The sequence below is a fragment of the Heptranchias perlo genome, chromosome 17 (genome assembly GCF_035084215.1).
Source record: "Heptranchias perlo isolate sHepPer1 chromosome 17, sHepPer1.hap1, whole genome shotgun sequence".
NCBI lineage: Eukaryota > Metazoa > Chordata > Chondrichthyes > Hexanchiformes > Hexanchidae > Heptranchias > Heptranchias perlo.
Window position 1 is genome coordinate 45,139,483 of NC_090341.1, and position 25,737 is coordinate 45,165,219.

The 25,737-nt window shown below is 43.3% G+C and overlaps 1 protein-coding gene across 1 annotated transcript in view; it reads left to right on the top strand.

Moving 5' to 3' along the window:
- Positions 1–25,737, top strand: part of LOC137334275 (metabotropic glutamate receptor 7-like) — a 453,062-nt gene that overhangs the window by 219,799 nt on the left and 207,526 nt on the right. Inside the window, exon 6 of the mRNA XM_067998936.1 lies at positions 13,836–13,975. Coding sequence (XP_067855037.1) covers positions 13,836–13,975 — 140 coding nt within the window. The remainder of the gene's footprint in view (positions 1–13,835; positions 13,976–25,737) is intronic.

Genomic DNA, 25,737 nt, shown 5'->3' on the forward strand with positions numbered 1-25,737 from the left:
GAGGGTAGCAAATGTAACCCCACTATTTAAGAAAGGAGGGAGAGAGAAAACAGGGAACTACAGACCTGTTAGCCTGACATCGATAATAGGGAAAATGCTAGAATCTATTATAAATGATGTGATAACAGGACATTTTGAAAATAATAATAGGATTTGGCAGAGTCAACATGGATTTATGAAAGAGAAATCATGTTTGCTGATGACACAAAACTGGATGGGAATGTAAGTTGTGAGGAGGATACAAAGAGGCTTCAAGGGGATATAGACAGGCTAAGTGAGTGGGCAAGAACATCGTAGATGGAATATAATGTGGAAAAATGTGAAGTTATCCACTTTGGTAGGAAAAGCAGAAATGCAGAGTATTTTTTAAATGGTGTGAGATTGGGAAATGTTGATGTTCAAAGGGACCTGGGTGTCCTTGTACATGAGTCACTGAAAGCTAACATGCAGGTGCAGCAAACAATTAGGAAGGCAAATGGTATGTTGGCCTTTATTACAAGAGGATTTAATAGTGCAGGAGCAAAGATGTCTTTCTGCAATTATATAGGGCCTTGGTGAGACCGCACCTGGAGTATTGTGTATAATATTTTCTCCTTACCTAAGAAAGGATATACTTACCATAGATGGAGTGCAACGAAGGTTCACCAGACTGATTTCTGGGATGGCGGGATTGTCGCATGAGGAGAAATTGATACTAGGCCTGTATTCTCTAGCGTTTAGAAGAATGAGAGGTGATCTCATTGAAACATACAACATTCTTACAGGGTTCGACAGGGTAGATGCAGGGAGAATGTTTCCCCTGGCTGGGGAGTCTAGAACCAGGGGTCACAGTCTCAGAATATGGGATAGGCTGTTTAGGTCTGAGATGAGGAGAAATTTCTTCACTCAGTGGGTGGTGAATCTTTGGAATTCTCTACCCCAAGGTAAACTATGTGTGGAAGTTCAGTCATTGAGTACATTAAAAACAGAGATCGATAGATTTCTAGATATTAAAGGCATCAAGGGATATGGGGATGGTGCAGGAAAATGGCGTTGAGGTAGAAGATCAGCCATAATCTTGTTAATTGGCGGAGCAGGCTCGAAGGGCCGGATGGCCTACTCCTGCTCCTATTTCTTATGTTCTTATGTCTGCATCGTCCCCTCTTTTGTGAAGACAGATGCAAAGTATTCATTAAGAACCATACTCGCATCTTCCGGCTCCACACATAGGTTACTTTTTTGGTCTCTAATAAGCCCTACTCTTTCCTTAGTCTTCAAGTGTGCATTTGCACCACAACTTTAGCATTCAGTCTAAAGTTATAGTGTCATTCTAGAGTCGGGGCCCAACCTGATTCTGGAGAGAAGTGGAGGGCGTAGTCCTGCACCACTTCAGTTTGACACTACATGGAAGGTAAATGCAATGCAGGTCCAGCCAGGTGTAAAAAAAGTGTGCACAGGTTCCTAGACACTGATATGTATGTTACTTGCATATTGTTAACTGAGCACTAGATGGGATCCAGATGGGATTAAGCACATGGTAGCAATTACACTCCAGGTCTCTGGTATTATTTTCACTATTCTTTGATGGGAATATTCTAGAGGGCCTGGAAATAAAAGTAGCTTGTCGTTACCACAGCAATTCTAGTGCTGCTTCACTTTTACCATTTGCTTGCAATTAGCTGAAATGTTTAGACAGTGCAGGCGAGGTCCTCTCCCAGCTCTGCACTTTACTGTTGATGTACTTTACGGTTGATGTACAGTGCAGACTCCCCACCAAGAGCAGAGGTACATTGCTATGCTGAAGCACAGCTGCTGAACCTTCCACACTCTCATTTAAGAAAAGAAATTGCAAAAGCAAGAGAAAAAGAAGTCAGAGGTTAGGGACCTGAATCGGAGAGTAGCAGCGGGATCTCTTTTCAGCCTCCTTGTTAGAGTTGTGCCTTTGGAGAAAGCTCGGTCCAGTCAGGAGAACATTTTAGTGTGGGAACAACCTATTCTAAGTAGGTCAATACAAATGTAACCATAATGTGGATTTTTGCATTCTGGATCTAAATAGTGATAACTGTGATTGGTGCATAGATGGGGAATTGTTGGTTGCCAGGAATCATTCAGTTTAATTGCCATGTTAATTTGATACATACCTGCCCTCCTTTGGACCATTAGGTTTCAAATAAATGTACATTGCTAGTGTTCTGGGGAGGGGGCACGGGGGTTAGACACATTAGTTATCCCAGGACTGCTAGCAAGGGCCAGCAGCTGTCATATGTATCCTCAGCCTGGGAGCCATTAGGATACAAGCCCAATTTCAAAGACACAGTGGATCACCTTGACCATGATACTGCCTTGATTAAATACTGGTTCATGTCTCATTCGGATCTCATCTACTCAATTAATGTCTTGACGAGACATAATTGGATTAGCCTGGAGATAACTGGTGGACTTGCAGATCTAGCTTGCATTCTGCTGATCCTGCAGTGGCTTTGATATCATGCAAACAATAAGGCAAGAACATTTTCATCTAACGTGTTCAAAGCCATTGAATTTTCCTGAAACATAAATTAATTAGAGAAACAAAATATCCTCACAGATACACAAAGCCAACATAAATCTCTTCCAGAAAACAGTCAGCAGGACCCATTTGGAATTGTTCCAATACTAGGCACAGCTATTAACTAAATGGAACGATATAATAAAGAGTTCCTTATAATTTGAAACAGGACAGATCCGAGATCTGTTACTCCCATTAATAGGCAACCAAAGTTTTGGTGAGAATGAAAGTCTGTATTGTTATTTTATCTGATGATTTGTTTTTGCATCTGTAAAAATGTATGACTTACAATAAATTCTAATTAATAGTTTTAACCTGAGCATGAAATGAAAACTTCGCAACACAAACCGAGAGACCTTTGCTGCCTTGCCCTTGCTATTGGAGTAACATAGCACAATATGGCATCTTGCCTGAGCAGAGGGAACTAAGAAAGTCAAACTACCCTTCTGTGGCTTCATATTACAACCTTTAAGGGAACAGGTGAACTTAAATCAAAAAGGCTTGAATTGGGTGAAATTTTGAATGGTTTCAAAATAATCCTTACCAGCCCACGTCAAATCTCTTCAGATTTTGCCGTTGAGCTGAACAATCATTTTAAATTGCTTTGCTTCAAAACCTAGGTTATTGTGGGGAATTGATTATTCTGCAGGTGATTGTGAAAATTGTACACTATTCAACAAGAATCACTGGAAGGCACTTTCTGCAATGTACCTTTCTTGTTGGAATCTCTTGGTGATCCTTCCAAGCTAATTAATGAAAATAAAAACATGGAGAAATGCTAAGATCAGAGAGTCAGAGGGACTCCTCTCATGCACGGCCAAGTAACCCATTAGTTTTCCCTCCTGTACTGTCTGCTGGGAAAAAGGCATACCGCAAGAAGACAGCGGGGAGGAGAAGAGAGAAAAGGAAAAATGTAGTTGAAGTATAAAGCTTTTTAAAAATGAAATTCTGTGCTCTTGGTCTAATTCAATGTCGGGCGGGGGGGAGATTTAAAAAAAAACCCACAGGCCCAGATTATCTACTAAGTACAGAACCTTGGAGGCATGCCTGCTCGACAACACCAGTTGTATGTTCTTGACCTTCTGCAGTCTGACTCTATTTCTTGACAAAAATTGGCGCACTATCAGATACGTTCGTTATTTGGCTCATTTCATCCATTACTGTACCTGTCTGGACAGCTGTGACTGTGGGCAGAACCACAGAAACTGGGGGCAACAACTTTTTTTAAAAAACAGAACATATCTTATCAAAGTAATTAATTGATTTATTTTCACTGGAGAAAAGACATTAGAAAGAGGATATGCTCCAGAATCTTTTAAAAAAAAAAGAAACTGGGAGGCATTGAAAACGAGAGACAAATTGGTCACATAACTTAGACTGAATGCAGAACTAGAGGGCACAGTTCAAACTTAACTATCCTCAAAGGACAGAAAAAGATTAGAATCTTTTCTCACTACAGAGCAGTGGATATGTGAAGTAGACGAGAAGCAAAAGCAGTTAATGTCATGTTGATCGACTCTTTTAGAAAAGAGCTGGATAAATATTTGATTAGGAACAGGTTTAAAGGTTCTGGAGATAAGTACAGACAAAGATTATCAAATACTGCACAGAACATGATGGTGCCTGTGCTACTGGGACTATGGTTGCACAATGGAGTTGTAAGGTTGGATAGATTGGTATTGTTGTTTATTACCTTTGGGAAATGGGAAAAAAAAATTGCAGGGATTCAGGAGATGAAATAAGGGGTAGTGCTACAGATGAGGTGAATTGTACATGGAATGAAAGCAGGAAATGCTGGGAACACTCAGCATGTCACGTAGTATCGTTCATGCAAGGTCTTCGGCCTGAAACGTTAACCATACGTTTTTCTCTCCATAGATGCTGCCTGACCTGCTGAGTGTTTCTAGCATTTTCTGTCTTTATTTCAGATCCCCAGCATCTGCAGTATTTTGCTTTTTGAATTAAACATGGCCTGTGGAGGAACTGAGCTAATTAGCCTTTTCTTGTAGAAAGACACTATTAAAAAGAACTCCTTTAAATGCAAATTCTTCTCCAAATCAAACTCTCATATGTTAAGTTAGAAACATTAACTTACTTTCTTCAGTTTCACTGCAGAGATACTGATATCTGATATATGATAAAATTGCCATTTTTCAACTGTTAATTTGTGAGTAGTTCCATTTCTGTTTCTTGTGGATTAATGTACGGACACAGTACCAAGTAATCTGCGCTGAGGGAAGTTAATTACTTTGGAGAACCATTTATAAAATACTGTCTTTATCCCCAAAACTAGAACAAGCCTTGTCATTAATCATATGTGAGTAAATATGTTATGTTAAATATTGCCGCATTTATGGTTTTGTGCAATTCAGCACTTTTTAGTGCTCTAATTATTCTCACTTCCTCCACCTGATTTATTTTCCTACAACAAGGTCCTTTCACCTCTTTGCAACCTCCTTTATCTGGCAGGTAGAGGCTGTCCAGGCTATAGACTTTTGCAGAGCTACTGCGAATACTGCTCCATAATCAGTGGTCAAATCAACACACTTCTGATGGACAATCAGTCCAGCCACTGAGGCAGAACACTCTGCTTCTGTGGGAGCATTCCATCAAATTAAATCTGCTTAGCAGATTTGATAGGTAGATTTAAAACTCATATGTGACCATCTGTTGGGAACTTTGTATTGTGTGGTTACTGAATAATGCTTATATGTACATCAGAAGCTGACTATAGTTTTACATTACTTATTTGAAGAATGTATATGAATATCTAGGCCCTATGCTCTGGAATTCTCTCCCTAAACACCTCTGTCTCTCTCTTCTCCTTTTAAGACCCTCCTTAAAACCTACTTCTTTGACCAAGCTTTTGGTCACCTGTCCTAATGTCTCTTTGGCTCAGTGTCAATTCATTGAATCATGGAATCATACAGCACAGGAGGAGGCCATTCAGCCCATTGTGCCTGTGCTGGCTCTTTGAAAGAGCTATCCAGTTAATCCCACTCCCCTGTCCTTTCCCCATAGACCTGCAAATTTTCCCCCTTCAATTATCTATCCATTTCCCTTTTAAAAGTTACTATTGAATCTGCTTCCACTGCCCTTTCCAGGCAGTGCATTCCAGATCATAACAACTCGCTGCGTAAAAAACTTTCTCCTCATCTCGCCACTAGTTCTTTCACCAAATACCTTAAATCTACGTCCTTTCATAACTGACCCGTCTGCCAGTAGAAATAGTTTCTCCTTATTTACTCTATCAAAACCTTTCATGATTTTTGACACTCTCCCCTTTTTTGATCAGGGATGTAACATCAGGGGTGTCCTTGCAGCAGATGGCATTCTTCCCCTCTGCTGATCCGGACTCTGAGAAGGTGGATAACCACAGTTATTCCCAAGTCAATTAAGGCTTTCATGAGCCTGAAGGCCAGGTGCAGTTATTTATTCAATATTTTGCCCTGACCTTTCATTATTGGCATCAGAGGGTTTGCCATTAGGAATCCTTCGAACTAAAGTGGACTGGACACAACTACTTGAGGAAAAATCAGTGGCAAGCCAGTGGGAGGCACTAAAAAGTGAAATTCTACAGGTACAATGCAGACACATCCCCTCAAAGAAAAAGGGTTGCACTGCCAAATTTAGAGCCACCTGGTTGTCTAGAAGTATACGGGGCAAGATAATGCAGAAAAAGAAAGCTTATGACTATCACAGAAAACTAAAGACCGCAGAAAGCCTAGAGGAGTATAGAAAGTACAGGGATGATGTAAAAAAGGAAATAAGGAAAGCAAAGAGAGGGCATGAAAAAATATTAGCTAGTAAGATTAAAGGAAACCTGAAGATGTTTTATCAATACATTAAGAACAAGAGGATAGCTAAGGAAAAGGTGGGACCTATCTGGGATCATAAGGGTAATTTGTGTGTAGAAGCAGAGGATGTGGGTAGGGTTTTAAATGAATATTTTGTCTCCGTATTCACAAAAGAAAGGGATGATCAGGACATAGTAGTTAAAGAGGAGAGGTGTGAAATATTGGATAAGGTAAACATAACGAGAGAGGAAGTACGAGAGGGACTGGAATCCTTGAAAGTTGATAAGTCACCAGGGCCGGATGGATTGTTTCCTAGGCTATTGAAGGAAGCCAGGGAGGAAATAACGGATGCTCTGAGGATCATTTTCCAATCCTCACTAGATATAGGGGAGGTACCAGAGGACTGGAAGACTGCAAATGTAATACCATTGTCTAAAAAGGGTACGAGGGAAAGGCCGAACAATTATAGGCCGGTCAGTCTTACCTCGGTGGTGGGCAAACTATTAGAATCAATACTGAGATATAGGATAAACTGTCACATGGAAAGGCATGGTTTAATCAGGGATAGTCAGCATGAATTTGTTCAGGGACGGTCATGCCTTACAAATCTGATTGAATTCTTTGAGGAAGTGACAAGGAGGATTGATGAGGGTGGTGCAGTGGATATTGTCTTCATGGATTTTAGTAAGGCATTTGACAAGGTCCCACATGGCAGACTGGTCAGAAAGGTAAAAGCCCATGGGATACAGGGAAATGCGGTGAATTGGATCCAAAATTGGCTCAGTAACAGGAAACAAAGGGTAAAAGTCGATGGATGTCTTTGCGAATGGAAATCCATTTCCAGTGGTGTGCCACAGGGCTCAGTGTTGGGTCCCTTGCTGTTTGTGGAATATATTAATGATTTGGACTTGAATATAGGGGGCATGATTGGCAAATTTGTGGACGACACAAAACTTGGCCGTGTAGTTGATAGTGAAGAGGATAGCTGTAGACTCCAAGAAGATATCAATGGGTTGGTGGAGTGGGCAGAAAAGTGGCAAATGGAGTTCAACCTGGAGAAGTGTGAGGTAATTCACTTAGAGAGGGCAAACAGTAAAAGGGAATACGCAGTAAACAGGAATATATTGAGAAGGGTAGTGGAAGTGAGAGACCTTGGAGTGCATGTGCACAGGTCCCTGAAGGTGGCAGTACAGGTAGATAAGGTTGTGAAGAAGGCATACAGAATGCTCTCCGTTATTAGCCGAGGTATAGAATACAAAAGCAGGGATGTAATGATGGAACTGTATAAAACGCTGGTCAGGCCACAGCTGGAGTATTGTGTACAGTTCTGGTCACCACATTACAGGAAGGACGTAATTGCTCTGGAGAGAGTGCAGAGAAGATTTACAAGAATGTTGCCAGGGCTTGAAAATTGCAGCTACGAGGAGAGATTGGATAGGCAGGGGTTGTTTTCGTTGGAACAGAGGAGGCTGTGGGGTGACTTGATTGAGGTGTACAAAATTATGAGGGGCCCAGATAGACTAGACAGGAAGTACCTGTTTCCCCTAGCGGAGAGTTCAAGAACTAGAGGACATAGATTTACGCTGATTGGCGGAAGGATTAGAGGGGACATGAGGAAAAACTTTTTTACCCAGAGGATCCATGCAGACAACATCCACTGCACTACCCTCAAAGTGTTGGGTGTATGGAATTCGCTGCCCAAATTGGTGGGAGAGGCAGGGACCCTCAACTCTTTTTAAAAAGTACCTGGACCTGCACCTAAAGTGCTGTAAGCTGCGGGGCTACAGACCAGGTGCTGGAAGGTGGGATTAGAATGGGCACCTGGTTGTTCTTCGAGCCGTCACGGACACGATGGGCTGAATGGCCCCCTTCTGTGCTGTATCTTTTCTATGGTTAAAGTGTTTGGCGATAGAGGGGGCCAGTGGAATGATGTCAGGGTGGTTAGGTGTTCTATGCCCCCCTGCCCGCCCCTGCATGAGCACCTGTGGAATTTAAAAGGCCCAATACACTTACCTTGAAAGTGTGTGGGCCTTTTTAAATACCCTCCTGCTGCAGGTCAGCCCGAGGCCTTGTCCCCTGCCAGGTTTCACTTGCGTGTTTGGGTCTGCGTCCAGCTAAAAACCGCGCTAAGCCCTTCTATGTCCCCTTTTTGAATCCAATAGTAAAGCTCCCGCCTGTTTCCAGGCCTGCCTAAACCGCGGCCTGCCCGAAAATTGTCCTTGTTCAGGCAGAAAAATGGGGCAGAAGGGAGACAAAAATCACTCCCAAGCGAACAATCTTTTTATATTAAGTTTTCTTTGATTTAATATGGATCTCTTTGGACATTGATTTATGTGCATAAAACAAGGAATTGCCAATGGCTGGCTCTGTTAATGATGAGATGTTGTATTACCATGTAAAAGAAAAATTAACAACCAATTTGTGTGTCATAAGCTTAATGAGTAAGTTGCAGTAAAGAAGTAAATCTTGAAGGATTTAAATTACCTATGTTATTGTAAATTAAAAAGCTTGGGTGAGCTTAATATTGATAATCGCAGATCAAGAAAAATAGGAAGGATGGGAGGTAGTGTGTTGGGGAGGGGGAAGAGAATGATTCAATTAATGCATGTGCAAACAATTTTACAACACCAAGTTATAGTCCAGCAATTTTATTTTAAATTCACAAGCTTTCGGAGGCTTCAGTGATCAGTGATGAGAGGATTGACATATCTCTTATGGTTAGAAAAGCTTTGTGTGTTTAACGCTATGTCTTTCATTGTTGCTGTCTTTTGTAAAGAAGTCTAGTGCTTAGGTGGCATTGGCTAACGCTTGATACTTGTATATTGGGAGACGGGATGAAATTACAACTGTGCAGCAGCTATGGTGAGAGAAGTTCTTTGTTGTTGTCAGAAGCGCAACTGTGGTAGTCTTAGTGAGCATTAATAAAATCTACAAAAATAGACAATTTGGAAGGTTAATGAGCCAAGATGGTTTAGCCACTGGACTCATTTAAGAATGAACCAGGCGGTGTAATGGGAAGACAGTAGAATTGGTATTATGAAATGATGCAATCAAATGGAACTAAGATCCTTCATATGAACGTATTTTGTGATCTTGTTTGACTGAAGACATTCGAACCACAGTGTCTTACTGAAGAGAATAGCAAAATAACTTCTTGAAGTTATTGGATTCTGTGGCAAATATTGCCATTTTTGCAATACTAATAAAGGATTCTGTAAGGTTTGTCCTGCCTATTACCAAACTGTCTAGTTACGAATTTGAGAGAATCCCAGCATTTACACGCTCAAAATTCTGGTGGAGATTGTGCAGCCAGAAGTGCTGTGCGACAGAACTTCCAATTGCTACTTTGGCCACATTATGACCTTGTACCAAATCCTGGGGATAGGGTCATCGATACATTGGGGGCAGGTGCTCACACAGTAATGGCACTACAAGGGTGTCCACTGCTAATACATGCTGGGAGTTTGTAACTATTCCTTGCTTCTCCAGCTGGATTCCAACATGCTGTTGTGGCCAAAACCCTTGCTGCATTCTAGTCCACTGGAAACCACACCATGGATGATTGGCCATTATTGGAATGGCCATCGAGCCCTCTGCGGTTGGCATTTGGCAGCGAGCAGAAGTAGCTATGCCACTCATCCCCCCCCCCCATGTTGTGCTTTGAACAATGGGGTTTAAACCCCAACTTCCATTACCTCCACTGACCCCATGTCCAAATGCCTCCCCATGAAGGAGTGGAATTTATGAGATCAAATATCTGACCATTATCACACCTTAAAAATGTTTGACTAAGAAAAATAATGATACTTTCACACATCCAATTTTTTGTTTTTTTGCTTCTGAGAAGTAACTAATTGTGGGATGAGGATTCAACAGTAGCTCCTTTTGGATGTCGAGTTTTATCCAAAATATTGCCTCTGCCTGTGCAATTATATCCTACATTGTGGTCCTATTAATAGAATATCAATGTTTTGTGTTTAGATAATTGTATTAATACAATGCTGAGGTCTCCTTTCTTTTACATTAAAAAGAAAGAAAAGAAAGAGCTGGCATTTACATAGGACCTTTCACAACCTCAGGACATGCTAAAGCGCTTCACAGCCAATGAAGTACTTTTGAAGTGTAGTCACTGTTGTAATGTACATAACACGGCAGCCAATTTGCGCACAGCGAGATCCCACATCCAGCGATGAGATAACAATCATTTATATTAGCTTATTGTATCTTCAGGATATCTCAAAATGCTTCACGTCCAACAAGTTACTTTTGAAGTGCGGTCATTGTAGGTATGCAAGCAAATACAGTAGCCTTTTATTACACAGCAAGATCCCATGAACAGAAAATGAAATAAATAACCTGTTCATCTGTTTTTAGTGTTGTTGGTTGAAGGAAGGCTGTTGGCCACGACACAAGGATTACACCTTGCTCCTTTCGAATAGTGCTGTGGGATATTTTATGTCCACCTGAACAGGCAAGATGGGACCTAAGTTTGACATCTCATCCAAACAGTGGCATCTCCAACAATGCAGAACTCCCTCAGTACTACAATGAAATGTCAGACAGCGCTTCAGGATGCATACTGAAATAGCCCCTTGAGATCCTATATTGCTTCATGGGCCTTCCTATCACAGCAAGCATCTGGTTCCTCATAGAATAGCATTACTGAGCTAAAGGAGAATTGCAGTCATAGAGAGCTTGTAAAGTCTCTTATCATTATGGTTCATTTTGTTCGTGGCCAGTTATGTTCAGGGTGGATTGAATTGTCCTTTAACCCAATAATAAGGTCATTTGACTCCGGAGACAAGGTTTAAACTCAAGCCAGGGAAAGGTGTGATGAAGACTTTTCTTGTATTGATGTCTTTTCAGGTCAGAAATGATTGAATTCTTATAGTCTTGGCCCGGTTCTTGTTAAAGAAAAGTCCCTAAGTACAAACAGATTGTGGTAGGGGAATGCCAAGGCTCTCAGTGTTGTGAACAGAAGGGTCACATGACTCGGACATTGTAGTTTGCTGGAAATAAGGCCCGGGGCAGCAGAAAATGCTTGTGATTGGAACGTCCTTTGTGTAGCTGTCACAACATGTCAAAGTAAGCTGCCAAAGCTTTCAAAAACTGGGTGAGCTCTGTGTAATTTGGAGAGCCAACATAATTCTCCAGGTGTACTCAAAACACAGCTAATTTGCAGATGCTTTAGTCATAATTACTAAAGCAGATTATCTGGTCATTATCTCATCGCTGTATGTGGGACCTTGCTGTGCGCAATTTGGCTGCCGCGTTTCCATAAGAGACCATAAGAGATAGGAGCAGGAGTAGGCCATTCGGCCCCTTGAGCCTGCTTCGCCATTTAGTGAGATCATGGCTGATCTGATTTTTACCTCAACTCCACTATCCCGCCCTTTCCCCATATCCTTTGACTCCCTTGCTGATCAAAAATTTGTCTAACTCAGCCTTGAATGTATTCAATGACTCAGCCTCCACAGCTTTTTGGGGTAAAGAATTCCAAAGATTCACGACCCTCTGGGAGAAGAAATTCCTCCTCAATTCTGTCTTAAACTGGCGACCCCTTATTCTGAGACTATGTCCCCTAATTTTAGATTCCACCATAAGGGGTAACATCCTCTCAGCATCTAACCTATCAAGCCCCCTCAGCATCTTGTATGTTTCAATAAGATCTTCTAAACTCCAGTGAGCATAGACCAACCTGTTCAATCTTTCCTCATAAGACAACCCTTCCATACCCGGAATCAACCGAGTGAATCTTCTCTGAACTGCTTCCAATGCGAGTATGTCCTTCGTTAAATAAGGGCACCAGAACTGTATGCAGTACTCCAGATGTGGTCTCACTAGCACCCTGTACAGTTGTAGCATGACTTCCCTGCTTTTATGCTCCATCCCCCAGAAATAAAGGCCAATATTCCGTTTGCCTTCCGGTTTCCTACGTTATAACAGTGACTACACTTCAAAAGTACTTCATTGGCTGTAAAGCATCCTGAGGTTGTGAAAGGTGCTATGTAAATGCAAGCTCGGTCTTTACTTTCTTTTCAATGTAACACATTGGTGTCTATCTCAGGTGACAATTCAGGACACTACTGACTGTTGCCTTTAACCTGTTAGTAGGCTGATGTAAGAGTGCTGCACACTCCAGTGGGCTAAAATTATAAGCTTGAACAATAAGATTCTGAGCAAATTTGATCTATTTTGTACAAACATCTCTGGCCACAAAAAGAGTTAATCCTGAACAAAAATACAATGGGCCAGAACTTACTGTCTAAATAATGGTGAGGCTAATGGTGCTCAACTTTACTTCTGCGCAAACTGCACAGCAACTTCAGGCGAGGGTAGCTGCGTGGTTAAGCACGAAAATCCGGAAATTGCCATTTGGGAAGCGGCGTTCCACCATTACCTTCCCGAAAATGGCATCTTGCTGTCTGACTCACTGTTCAAATGCATTGAATGGCGTGAAGTTCCCGTACTTGCATGGTATATACAAACTAAACTCGCCACAGAAAGTTAGGGCTTGTCCATTTCAGTGTAAGTACTCTTCTAATGCGGTGATAAGCCAAACAACCTCTCTGGCACTGAAAATTAACTTTTACAAGTATGGAATGTCATTCCTTCAGCTTTTAATTGTTGCTGGAGATTTTTTTTTTAAATGTTAATTATTTTTTTACTTTTTCTTTCTTTCTCTTTTTCTCTCTCTCTCTCAATCCAATCTTTCTTTCCTCTCTTTATTTTGCTTACTGTATCTGATTTGACATTGAATTCACTATTCTAACTTACACTCCTTGGTTCAGACTGCGCTGTTCATCTGATTTGATTAAGGAGATACACAGTTGCTCGCCCTGTTCACACAGGTCCCAGATGCCCTGTAGAGGGCTCTGTTTTGAAATCCCACTAACAACAACTTACCGTGCAAAAGCTCATTGAAATTAAACAGCCAAGGGCAAGTCTAACGAAAGCCGGCTACAGTCAATTCTGCCCCAATATATAATTCAGAGCATGTCTTTGTGTGTGTAGATGAGAGAAACGGCAGATTGAATAAAAGCAAAACTGTTCTTATCATTGTCTCAGCTTCAACCCCATACAATGATCCACTGTTTACTAAAAGAGGAACATATTGTGAAGGGAAGCTGTTTCTGGATGCAAGTCAAGATTCCTCGGCTGAGGCTGTCATCTAATGACAATATCTCTCACAGGCAGATGGAACATTACTGGGAAAAAAAAATAATATTTAGTGTCTTCATTCACTGGCCTGCTTCTCCCTAAAGATCTCCCGTGGGGCTCAGTTTTAATACTCTGTGCTGTGCAACAGTCTTTCATTAAGCTTGAGAAAAAACAAAACAGTTATTCTTTAAAGCAGCTCGTTGTAGGCTTTGTTAATTAATCACACAAAATGATAGGAATTGTTTTTGAGTGATTGTTCCAACATTCTGTAGATGGGTTTCTTTCTCTATTGACCAGTTCTGACAAGTCTGACTCAATTACACTGGTTCTTTTTCTCTCTCTCTCCTTAGGTAGTGCTGGAACCCCTGTGATGTTTAATGATAAAGGTGATGCGCCAGGCCGATATGATATCTTCCAGTATCAGCTCATTGCCAACAATACCTGGGACTACCGCATCATTGGCCAATGGACGGACCACCTTCATCTCAATGTAAGTCACTCCCTGCCGAGCTATTAACACCATATTGGCCAAATGAGCAGAAGCAGCATGGGGTAAAGTCAACAATCTGGTGCTCCCAGTGGGGAGCCTCGTTTGAAGAGAGTATGCATGAGAAATAGGGCTTCAACACTGTAGCACTAATCCTCTGCCCCATCCTCCCGTCAAACAATGGTCTCATGCTGGGAGCGCTGGATTTACCTTTAGCATCTTGGGGAAATATTTTGTGGAGTGCTGGTTACTTAAATGCTTTGTTACATCCCTCAGGCACGTTGCGGACATTAAACAAACTACTTCATTTATGTGGATAGATTGGAGAAGCTGGGATTGTTCTCCTTAGAACAGAGAAGCTTAAGAGGAGATTTGATAGAGATATTCAAAATCATGAGAGGTTTAGACAGAGTAGATGGAGAGAAACTGTTCCCATTTGTGGAAGGGTCAAGAGCCTGAGGATGTAGATTTAAGGTGATTGGCAGAAGAACATGAGGAAAATCTTTTTTACACAGCAAGTGGTTATGATCTGGAATGCACTGCCTGAGAGGGTGGTGGAGGCAGATTCAATCGTGGCTTTCAAAAGGGAATTCGATAAATACTTGAAGGGAAAAAAATTTGCAGGGCTACGGGGAAAGGGCGGGGGAGTGAGACAATCAGGATTGCTCTTGCCGAGAGCCGGCACAGACTCGATGGACTGAATGGCCTCCTTCCGTGCTGTAACCATTCTATGATTCTATACTGGGATAGTTTCCAATAGGAACACATCTTTCTGTCCTTCTCCTTGTTTGCATGCATAGCAGCTGTCCACACAATGACACCTGAAGTTAGTGCCCTGTCATGACCCTAATACATTGCGCTATTAATAAGCTCATAACTGCTTGGTGAAAGCAGCTAAAAGAGTATCTTCAGAGGACAGTCTTGGGTTTGTTCATTTTTACACATATGATCATTGTAATAGCACTCTACATCAGTTAATAGGGGTTAATATGATTGAGAACTGGTACTTCCTGAATAAAGTCCTTATTGAATCTAAATGGCAGAGAAAGGAAGAAACAATGAGTGAAGGGACTGACGTTGGCAATTGTGCCTCGTTCCCCTTTAAGGTGCTGAATGTAAGTGAAGAATGCAGACACGTTGTGCTATGTAATCGACCAAAATGGCTGTTTTCTGCTGACGTTCGTTGCTGTGTGCATTTAAGTGAAATGATAATTGCTAATACACTTTCAGTTTCCTGTGTGAATGTGGCCATTTTAACAGGTAAATGTTGAATTCCAAAATTTGTCAGTAAGTTCCGTTATGAGAAAAGTCACCGTCTTAAAGACAGGAATTCAAATTCACCTTCTTGGTGTGAAAAACAGGATTTCATTCTCCTTGCTCACATTTCCAAACCACCGTTGTGCCAATGACTGGATGTATCAGGATAACATTTACTAAAAGGACTCCCATGGCTCTGAATGTGGCCTACTAATTGGGGTTAAACAGCGCTAATGAGGCTAAGGTGACCAGCTGCTTCCCTAAAGCAAAGGAAAAGGCCACGTAAAGCCAGGCAATCAATGGAGTTATTCACCAGTAGCGTGCTTAAACAGATGCAGGCTTAGAAATACTAGCGTCTAAAGATGATGCCTCACACTGCTAGGTTAAAAACAAACCCGTATTTTGAAGTCTTTTCGTGGAAAATCCGAGCTTCTCTGGAACTAACGACATGCCTGGCCTGAACTCCACACCAATGTCAACATGCATCAATCTCGCCTATAAAACCAGCAGAATATGATTTGTGACATCACATTTAAATTTCTGGCCAACACAGGAAAAAACAAATTGCCCTAAAGGCCAATATATAATTGCCAGTATTGTACCAGAAAATAAAAGGGGTAGTCAGAGGAATGACAGACCATTATAATCTGGAAAAGCTTGGAAACTTGCAGCAGTACAATTTCCAGCTGAATTCTGACATTTATTGGGATAGTTTTTTTTAAAATCAGATTTGACCCTGATGTGATGGAATGGAAGAGTCTTGTGAGAATGAGTTTAAATCATAGGGTTAGAGCAAAACAAAAGGTGAACTCTCTGCCTATTCCTTCCTGTAACGAACCTAGAAATTCTCAACATTGTTAATGGATGAAAAGACAAAACAAATTTCCACACTGTCCCCCCCACTGCCCCCCTCACCCTATACCAAAAAAATGAAGCGTTCCAGTAAACATACTTCAGCTAGATACATGTCTAAAAGTGGCCATCATTAAAATAAACAAGCACACTCATAATATTTACATAATTTCAAGTGTCCACTCAACTGAATAGAACTCAGTCTGCATCTGGATTAATGCTGCACTACTGGATAGTGGAAATAATCATTCCACACAGGAGTTTTATCTCTGTTATTGAACCTTAATACAATAGTGGTCTAGAGTGTTATAATATTGTAAAACAACACCAGAACACAGCAAAGTACAGGTCTGATCCCCTGCTATATTTTGGCTCTTCAGTATTAGCAACATCAGTGTGGGAAGAGAGCCATCTCTGGGTTGCTGCACGGTATCTGATGGTATTGGCAGAGTCCCGAACTCACGTCAGTCACTCCCAGCCACAGATGAAGCATAGCTAAAGGAAGACAGAGGAGAGAAAACAGTTGGGAGGGGTGGGGGGGTGGGGGGGTGGGGTGGGTGAACTGGAGATCTAAACACCCCATAAAATTAATCAAAATTTTCAGGGTACTAGTTCAAGATTCTGATGACTCTATAAACGGCTCAGTTCTTCCCCCGAAAGCTTGGCAAATTTATCCAGTGTATAGCGAAGCCATTCAGACCATGCTCAATCCCCAATCTTAGGAGTTAGCTCATTTCAGTTGAGATGTCAGCAGAAATGCTACAACTGGCCTAAGATGCTCTGGGTTTGAGAAGTGGAAATCTGCCATGGTTCTTGCACCCAATCACTATCTAGTGATCTCTTCTAAAAGCGCATCTGTGTGGGTGTCAGTTGAGGACAGATTCAAACTTAGCTGTGAGGCCCTCTGCGGTCAACAGACCTACTAATGCTCACTGCCAAGGCTCGCCCATGAAAAGTGGCATCCTTAGAATGATGACCAGCGCCTTTAGAACCACAGCCCCAACTAGGAGTGAATGTCCTTAGGAAAGAAGGGTAGGGGTGAACAGTTAGCAGAGAAGTAATGAGGATGAAACAAAAGCTCAGTTTGGACAGCATCATAATTTGATAGCACAGAGCTTGAGTAGGTTACGCTGTCGTTTATTCTCCATTTTACATCTAACCTATAAAGAATATGAATTTAACATGGAGATAATACTGTCTGTCAAAAAAATATTTTCGAAGAAGAAATAAACATAGGAAGATAGGAACAGGAGTAGGCTATTTAGCTCCTCGAGCATGTTCCGCCATTCAATGAGATCATGGCTGATTTGTGACCTAACTTGGATGCTGGTCCTTTGTCAAAACTGGAAGATAAGACTAATGAACAGAATTTTAACAGAACAAGGGGGAGGGAAAGAACACTCAAACACACACATACACACACACTCGAACATACACACGCACCCTCAAACATACACACACACCCTCAAACATACACACACACCCTCAAACATACACACACACCCTCAAACATACACACACACCCTCAAACATACACACACACCCTCAAACATACACACACACCCTCAAACATACACACACACCCTCAAACATACACACGCATGCACCCTCGAACACACGCACCCCCCCTCGAACACACGCACCCCCCCTCGAACACACGCACCCCCCCTCGAACACACGCACCCCCCCTCGAACACACGCACCCCCCCCTCGAACACACGCACCCCCCCTCGAACACACGCACCCCCCCTCGAACACACGCACCCCCCCTCGAACACACGCACCCCCCCTCGAGCACACGCACCCCCCCTCGAACACACGCACCCCCCCCTCGAACACACGCACCCTCGAACACACGCACCCCCCCCTCGAACACACGCACCCCCCCCTCGAACACACGCACCCCCCCTCGAACACACGCACCCCCCCTCGAACACACGCACCCCCCCCTCGAACACACGCACCCCCCCTCGAACACACGCACCCCCCCCTCGAGCACACGCACCCCCCCTCGAACACACGCACCCCCCCTCGAACACACGCACCCCCCCCTCGAACACACGCACCCCCCCTCGAACACACGCACCCCCCCTCGAGCACACGCACCCCCCCTCGAACACACGCACCCCCCCCTCGAACACACGCACCCTCGAACACACGCACCCCCCCCTCGAACACACGCACCCCCCCCTCGAACACACGCACCCCCCCTCGAACACACGCACCCCCCCTCAAACACACGCACCCCCCCCTCGAACACACGCACCCCCCCTCGAACACACGCACCCCCCCTCGAACACACGCACCCCCCCCTCGAGCACACGCACCCCCCCTCGAACACACGCACCCCCCCTCGAACACACGCACCCCCCCCTCGAACACACGCACCCCCCCTCGAACACACGCACCCCCCCTCGAACACACGCACCCCCCCTCGAACACACGCACCCCCCCCTCGAACACACGCACCCCCCCCTCGAACACACGCACCCCCCCCTCGAACACACGCACCCCCCCTCGAGCACACGCCCACTATGTGCCTGTTTTAGCTGCAAGAACCATTACTTGCTGTGCTTCAACATGGCTCACTTTTCAATTTTAAAAAAAGCAACACAAGTGACAGATAGGGTTGCCAACTCTGGTCGTAGGCATTCCTGGAGATTTGATCATATGACATTCTGACCACATGACATCTGACCAAATGATCAAATATTTATCCCAGTCCCCTTGAAGTGAAGTTTTAGTCTGCAACTCAATAGCCACATTGTATCAGAGTGTCATAGTGGGTTACAGCACAAAAGGAGGCCATTCGGCCTATCGTGCCTATGCCGGCTCTTTGAAAGAGCTATCCAATTCGTCCCACTCCCATGCCTTTTCCCTGTAGCCCTGTAATTTTTCTTTCCTTCAAGTATTTACCAATTTCCTTTTGAAAGTTACTATTGAATATGCTTCCACCGCCCTTTCAGGCAGTGCATTCCAGATCATAACAACTCGCTGCATAAGAAAATGTTTCCTCATGTTGCCTCTGGTTCTTTTGCCAACTACCTTAAATCTATGTCCTCTGGCTATTGACCCTTCTGCTACTGGAAACAGTTTCTCCTTATTTACTCTGTCAAAACCCTTCATGATTTTGAACACCTCTATCAAATTTTCCCTTAACCTTCTCTGCTCTAAGAAGAACAACCCCAGGTTCTCATAAGTGAAATCTCTCATCCCTGGTACCATTCTAGTAAATCTCTTCTGCACCCTCTCTAAGGCCTTGACATCCTTCCTAAAGTGTGGTGCCCAGAATTGAACACAATACTCCAGCTGAGACCTAACCAGTGTTTTATAAAGGTTTAGCATAATTTCCTTGTTTTTGTACTCTATGCCTCTATTAATAAAGCCCAGGATCCCATATACTTTTTTAACAGCCTTCTCAACTTGTCCTGCCACCTTCAAAGATTTGTATACATACACCCCCAGGTATCTCTGTTCCTCCACCCCATTTAAAATTGTACCATTTAGTTTATGTTGACTCTCCTCCTTCTTCCTACCTAAATATATAATTTCAGAATTCTCTGAGTTAATTTTCATCTGCTATGTGTCTGCCCATTTCACCAGTCTGTCTATGTCCTCATGAAGTCTGTTACTATCCTCCATATTGCTTACTACATTCCGAGTTACTTGTCATCTGCAAACTTTGAAATTATATCCTGTATACCCAAGTCCAGGTCATTAATATATATCAACAGGAGCAGTGGTCCTTATACTGACCCCTGGGGAACACCACTGTATACTTCCCTCCAGTCTGAAAAACAACTGTTCACCACTACTCTCTGCTTTCTGTCCCTTAGCCAATTTTGTATCCACACTGCCACTGTCCCTTTAATCCCATGGGGTCTAATTTTGCTGACAAGTCTATTATGTGGTACTTTATCAAATACCTTTTGAAAGTCCATATATACAACATCAACTGCACTACCCTCATCAACCCTCTCCATTACTTCATCAAAGAACTCAATCAAGTTAGTCAAACATGATTTTCCTTTGACGAATCCGTGCTGACTTTCATTTATCAGCCCATACTTCTCCAAGAGCCAATTAACTTTGTGGTGAAGTATCCCATGGTCAAATAGCCCTCAGTTCAAGAACCTTCCTCCTCCCTTTCTCCTTGTTCCTTCCAGTTAGAATCCTTGGTTTCCGTGCCTTAGTTCCCCATTCGCCTATCAGTGGAAATGATCTTTCTCTGCTTACCCACAGTAAGGTCCCCAATTTTCACTCACCCCTTTACTGGCTGCTCCTCTCTCAGTGCTGCTTCCACTCACCACATTGCTGCTGCTGCTCCCAGCTCTGCAGGAAATGCTAGTCCCCACAGTCACCCCATTCCCCAGTCTCGCACCTGCCCCGAGCCCTCATTCCCCAGTCTCCCTCGCTTTCTCCTCCCCCCCCCACCCAACTCTTGAGCCTCTTGGTTTCGGAGACCCTCACACTTCCGGTTTCGGAGACCCTCCCACTCCCGGTTTCGGAGACCCTCCCACTCCCGGTTTCGGAGACCCTCCCACTCCCGGTTTCGGAGACCCTCCCACTCCCGGTTTCGGAGACCCTCCCACTCCCGGTTTCGGAGACCCTCCCACTCCCGGTTTCGGAGACCCTCCCACTCCCGGTTTCGGAGACCCTCCCACTCCCGGTTTCGGAGACCCTCCCACTCCCGGTTTCGCAGACCCTCCCACTCCCGGTTTCGCAGACCCTCCCACTCCCGGTTTCGGAGACCCTCCCACTCCCGGTTTCGGAGACCCTCCCACTCCCGGTTTCGGAGACCCTCCCACTCCCGGTTTCGGAGAGACCCCTCTCCTTTCCGGTTTTGGAGAGACCCCCCCTTTCCGGTTTCAGAGAGCTCCCCATTTCCGGCTTCAGAGAGCACCCCCCCCCCACCCGATTCTTAGACTCCCACCCCACCCGATTCCTGACTCCAGATTCCCCCTCCGGCCAATTCCTCCCACCCAGCCGATCACGGCTCTCCGAGTGGCAGCACTGAGCAGCAGACTCTGTGGAAAAGGCTGGGAAATGATTTGGTTTAAAATGAATGCAGTTTAACCTGATTCTGACCCCTGACGCCGGGCTCACAGTTAGTAATTAATTACCGTACCTCACATAAGGATCTGTTGCTCATGGAGGCACACTGCGGCAGGAAATTTAAATTGCTGATCTCCCGGGCTGTTGGGGGCAGCGCTCGGGATATGAAGTCCCGATTCCGGGAAACTCCCAGTCTTTCCGGGAGGGTTGGGAACCTTAGTGACAGACCAGATGAGTGGCACGTTTACACAGCCCGTATCACATTCCCTTTCCAGGTTCAATAAGCCCATATCTTAAAATGCAACATAGAAATACTACTTCCGAACACGTATGAAATGGCCCCTTGAAAGTGTTCCCTCCATTTGTCGGAGGAGCAAAGTTGATTTCCCCGGTGTGTACATTGAACCAAACGAGAGAGGGAAGGATTGATAAGACAAACATGCCACCATCAACATGTTGAATATCACGGTTTTTGCGTTCTTTTCGTGACAGCCTATGATTTCTGATTTCTGGTAAAGAAACCGTGAAATAAAGTCTTTATAGAGTACCTCTCCCTCATGGGTGCACACTCGATATAACTCTGTTGTAGAGACAGATCCTATCTGCAACATTCTAACAGGTGTAAAAAGCATTTTCAATATTTCTTGAAACGCAGATTATTATATTAGATTTTGGAGTCAATTTTTCAAATAAAGATACATTTCAAGAGGTTTACCTTGAGCAGATTTTGAAATAATTCTGCATAAAGTGGGTTAAAGCTGTCAGTTCCTCACATAAGGCACATCTACAGTTCATATATTCCCCCTATGTATCAGTGCTGTGTTTTTGTATGCGATCACCTATGTGCTTAAAGGTTATTTACTAATTTAAACACAAAACAAAATGGCCCAAATCTTCCTGGAAAAAATGACGTTGAGTTCACGATGCACGCCGTTATTAATGTGTAAATCGACCAACAAGTTCAGGCGAAGAAGAAATACACTGTGAGTTGCGAATCGCCATAACTTGCTGGTCGATTTACGCCGCTCAGCTGTTTGCTTTGCACAAACAGGGGTATCTCGCCCTCAACCTCCCCGTTATTTTTAAGAATTTGCTGCATTTGCACATTAATTGCCCGTTAATCTCGCCGCAGAAAATTAGAGCTGGTACTTAACAACGCAAGTAACCTTTTAACAACGTAATAATTGTTAATGCAATGCCAATCAACCTCTCCAGCCCAGTGAGGGAACATTTTAAACTGTTGAGTCTCATTCCTGCAAATAGTAAATTCTACTTAGGGATTTTAAATATGTAAAATTTAAATTTTTTAAAAGTCTTTTTGTCCTTTTTGTTTGTCTCTCTTTTTTCCATCTCTTAATCCAATCTTTCTTTCCCTCTTTATTTTGTATTCTGTATCTGATATGACTCAAATTAACCCCCTTCTCCGTCATTCCTATTTCTTTCTCAATCCTTAAATCTCATTAGTTAAGGAGACTGTTGATCTCGCCATTCACCAAGGTCCCACTTGTCCCTTTCTCCTCGCCACGCTGTTCCAGCAAGTTACAGGGCAAAAACAATTTTGAGCTGAAGGGTGCAGTAAAAAGTCTAACTAACGGTGTGTGCCGCAAAATGTCCCACTCCAGCAAGATTAGGGCTGTTAACTTGAGCCCTACAGGCAGATACCGTGGAGAAAGTGAGCAGTGGAAAGAAAAAGGATAGTTTAGAGATGCACACACAGATGGGTAGATTTTGACTTTGTGCAATAGTGTAAAATGGGGGATAATGAGATGGCAGCCCTTTTTTTTTTATTCGTTCATGGGATGTGGGCGTCGCTGGCAAGGCCAGCATTTATTGCCCATCCCTAATTGCCCTTGAGAAGGTGGTGGTGAGCCGCCTTCTTGAACGGCTGCAGTCCGTGTGGTGAAGGTTCTCCCACAGTGCCGTTAGGTAGGGAGTTCCAGGATTTCAAGTACTCAAGTCATTGGAAATAAAAATCGGGAGAGATGTAAAATGCGCAGCCAATTTTCTATCTGGTTTCATCTGTCCAGCACCTCAGAAAAGGACAGCACTTCTTTAAGTAATGGTAGAGTTTTCAGGTCAGTGGAGAAATTGAGTTCAATTTGCTTTAGATTCAGAGCATTTTGAATGTGAAATCCTCCAAAGCAGGGTCAACATTCCAGACAGATTCTACTATAATGGGACACTTATTTAATACTGAATCCCAGCATTTCTCATCAACATGACAGAAAACAGTTTTAATTTAAAGAAAAATCATTTTTCTTGTCAGTTTTTTCCCTCTCCTCTCCTGAAGGCGTTGACTTCCCCAAGTGGTTGTTATTCATGTTTGAGTCGCGACAGTAACACTCATTGTCAAGGCTTAAACATGACCAGTTGCTCATTGGTCGAGGTACCAGGGCTATTCAACTGTGACAGACATTTCAGCAAAGCTCAATCCTGCACTCACCAGGCATGCATACAGGATCACTTCCACTGGGGGTCGCTGGGCATTAATCATAATGAGGAATCCTGATGAATTTTCCCCTCCCTAACTCAGAGCACTGATGCTAACCAGTGAAGGAGGACTTTTTGCTGTGATTGAGAGATTCTTACACAACCATTTGCCATCAATTCATGTTGAAATGTTTGCTACTAGCTGAAGTACATTCAAAACGCAGGAGTTTTATGTTGTAACTGTGTGTGTGGATGGGATGGGAGGGGCGGGCAGTGGTGGGATTTTCTACATCTATCTATATAATAAACTTTCTCTTGAACAGCTCCAATCATGCAGTAGATTCTTAATCTACACCACTGGTCCCTCCCTGCTGTGCACACCCACCATTTGGGGATTCGTGATTCACTGGGAGCTGCTTCACTTAATGTCGGCACATCAGGGAGCAGCTCAATAAGGAAATCTGGAGCAAAGGAAATGAAATAAAGGGGGCAGTAGCAGCATGGATACAAAATTGGCTAAGTAACAGGAAGCAGAGTGTAGCGGTGAACGGTTGTTTTTCAGACTGGAGGGAGGTGTACAGTGGTGTTCCCCAGGGGTCAGTACTAAGACCACTGCTTTTCTTGATAAATATTAATGACTTGGACTTGGGTGTACAGGGCACAATTTCCAAATTTGCAGATGACACAAAACTTGAAAGTGTAGTGAACAGTGAGGAGGATAGTGATAGACTTCAAGAGGGTATAGACAGGCTGGTGAAATGGGCGGACACATGGCAGATGAAGTTTAATGCAGAAAAATGCGAAGTGATACGTTTCAGTAGGAAGAACGAGGAGAGGCAATATAAACTAGAGGGCACAATTCTAAAAGGGGTACAGGAACAGAGAGACCTGGGGGTATATGTGGCCAAATCGTTGAAGATGGCAGGGCAGGTTGAGAAAGCAGTTAAGAAAGCATATGGGATCCTGAGCTTTATAAATAGAGGGATAGAGTACAAAAGCAAGGATGTCATGATGAACCTTTTTAAAACACTGGTTCGACCACAACTGGAGTATTGTGTCCAGTTCTGGGCATCGCACTTTAGGAAAGATGTGAAGGCTTTAGAGAGGATGCAGAAAAGATTTACTAGAATGATTCCAGGGATGAGGGACTTTAGTTACGTGGATAGACTGGAGAAGCTGGGGTTGTTCTCCTTGGAACAGAGAAGATTGAGAGGAGATTTGATAGAGGTATTCAAAATCATGAAGGGTCTAGTCAGAATAGATAGAGAGAAACTGTTCCCATTGGCGGAACGGTCAAGAACCAAAGATATAGATTTAAGGTGATTTAATTGTATCATGAAGATAAATAAGACTAATGGCTGCCATTTCAGTCGCCCTTGCTCTAGAGGGGAATTTAAAGTCTTGGTCCTGTAGTTCTGGTTGTGTAGGGATGGTGAAGATGTCCAGAGAGTAAAACCTTTTTCCTCTTTAATACACATTTACAGCGGGCCTCATGCATTGAAAACTTCTGGTTTGGTTGTGTTCAGTTTCATCCCTAACTGTTCTGTATCACACACAGTCTAATGTTCCACTTTTAAAATCACCACAGCCTGTTACTGGGGCATCAGGAAATCCTGTCTCTATCTTGTCTTGTTCTCGCTCATATTTCTGTGCAGATTCTTGGTGCTCTTTACTTTCCTCTCCTTATCTGTGTGGAGGGCACTGGTTTAATAATTGATATGCGGGGAATAAACAATGATTGGGAGTATGGTTGAGACTATGACACCCTAAGGTTAGAGAGGGCACGTGAAGATGATTCCTTGCATTTTATTTATATGCCTTGCGTGGGCCAACTTCAAACTGAGTTAAGTTCAGTGCATCAAGTGAAATCTAGATTGTAGCCCACAACTCTTCCTCATCTTCTGCATAGAAATATTAGGAACATTTTTTCACTCAAAGAGTAATTGATGTGGAATTCTATTCCCCATAAGGCTGTGGATGCTGGGACAATTGAAACTTTCAAGACTGAGATAGATAGATTCTTGTTAGGTAAGGGTGTCAAGGGACATGGATCTAAGGTGGGTAAGTGGAATTGAGGGACAGGTTAGCCATGATCTGATTGAATGGCGGAGCTGGCCAAAGGGCTGAATGGCCTACTCTTGTTCCTATGTTTAGGGGCTGCAAAAAGCAAG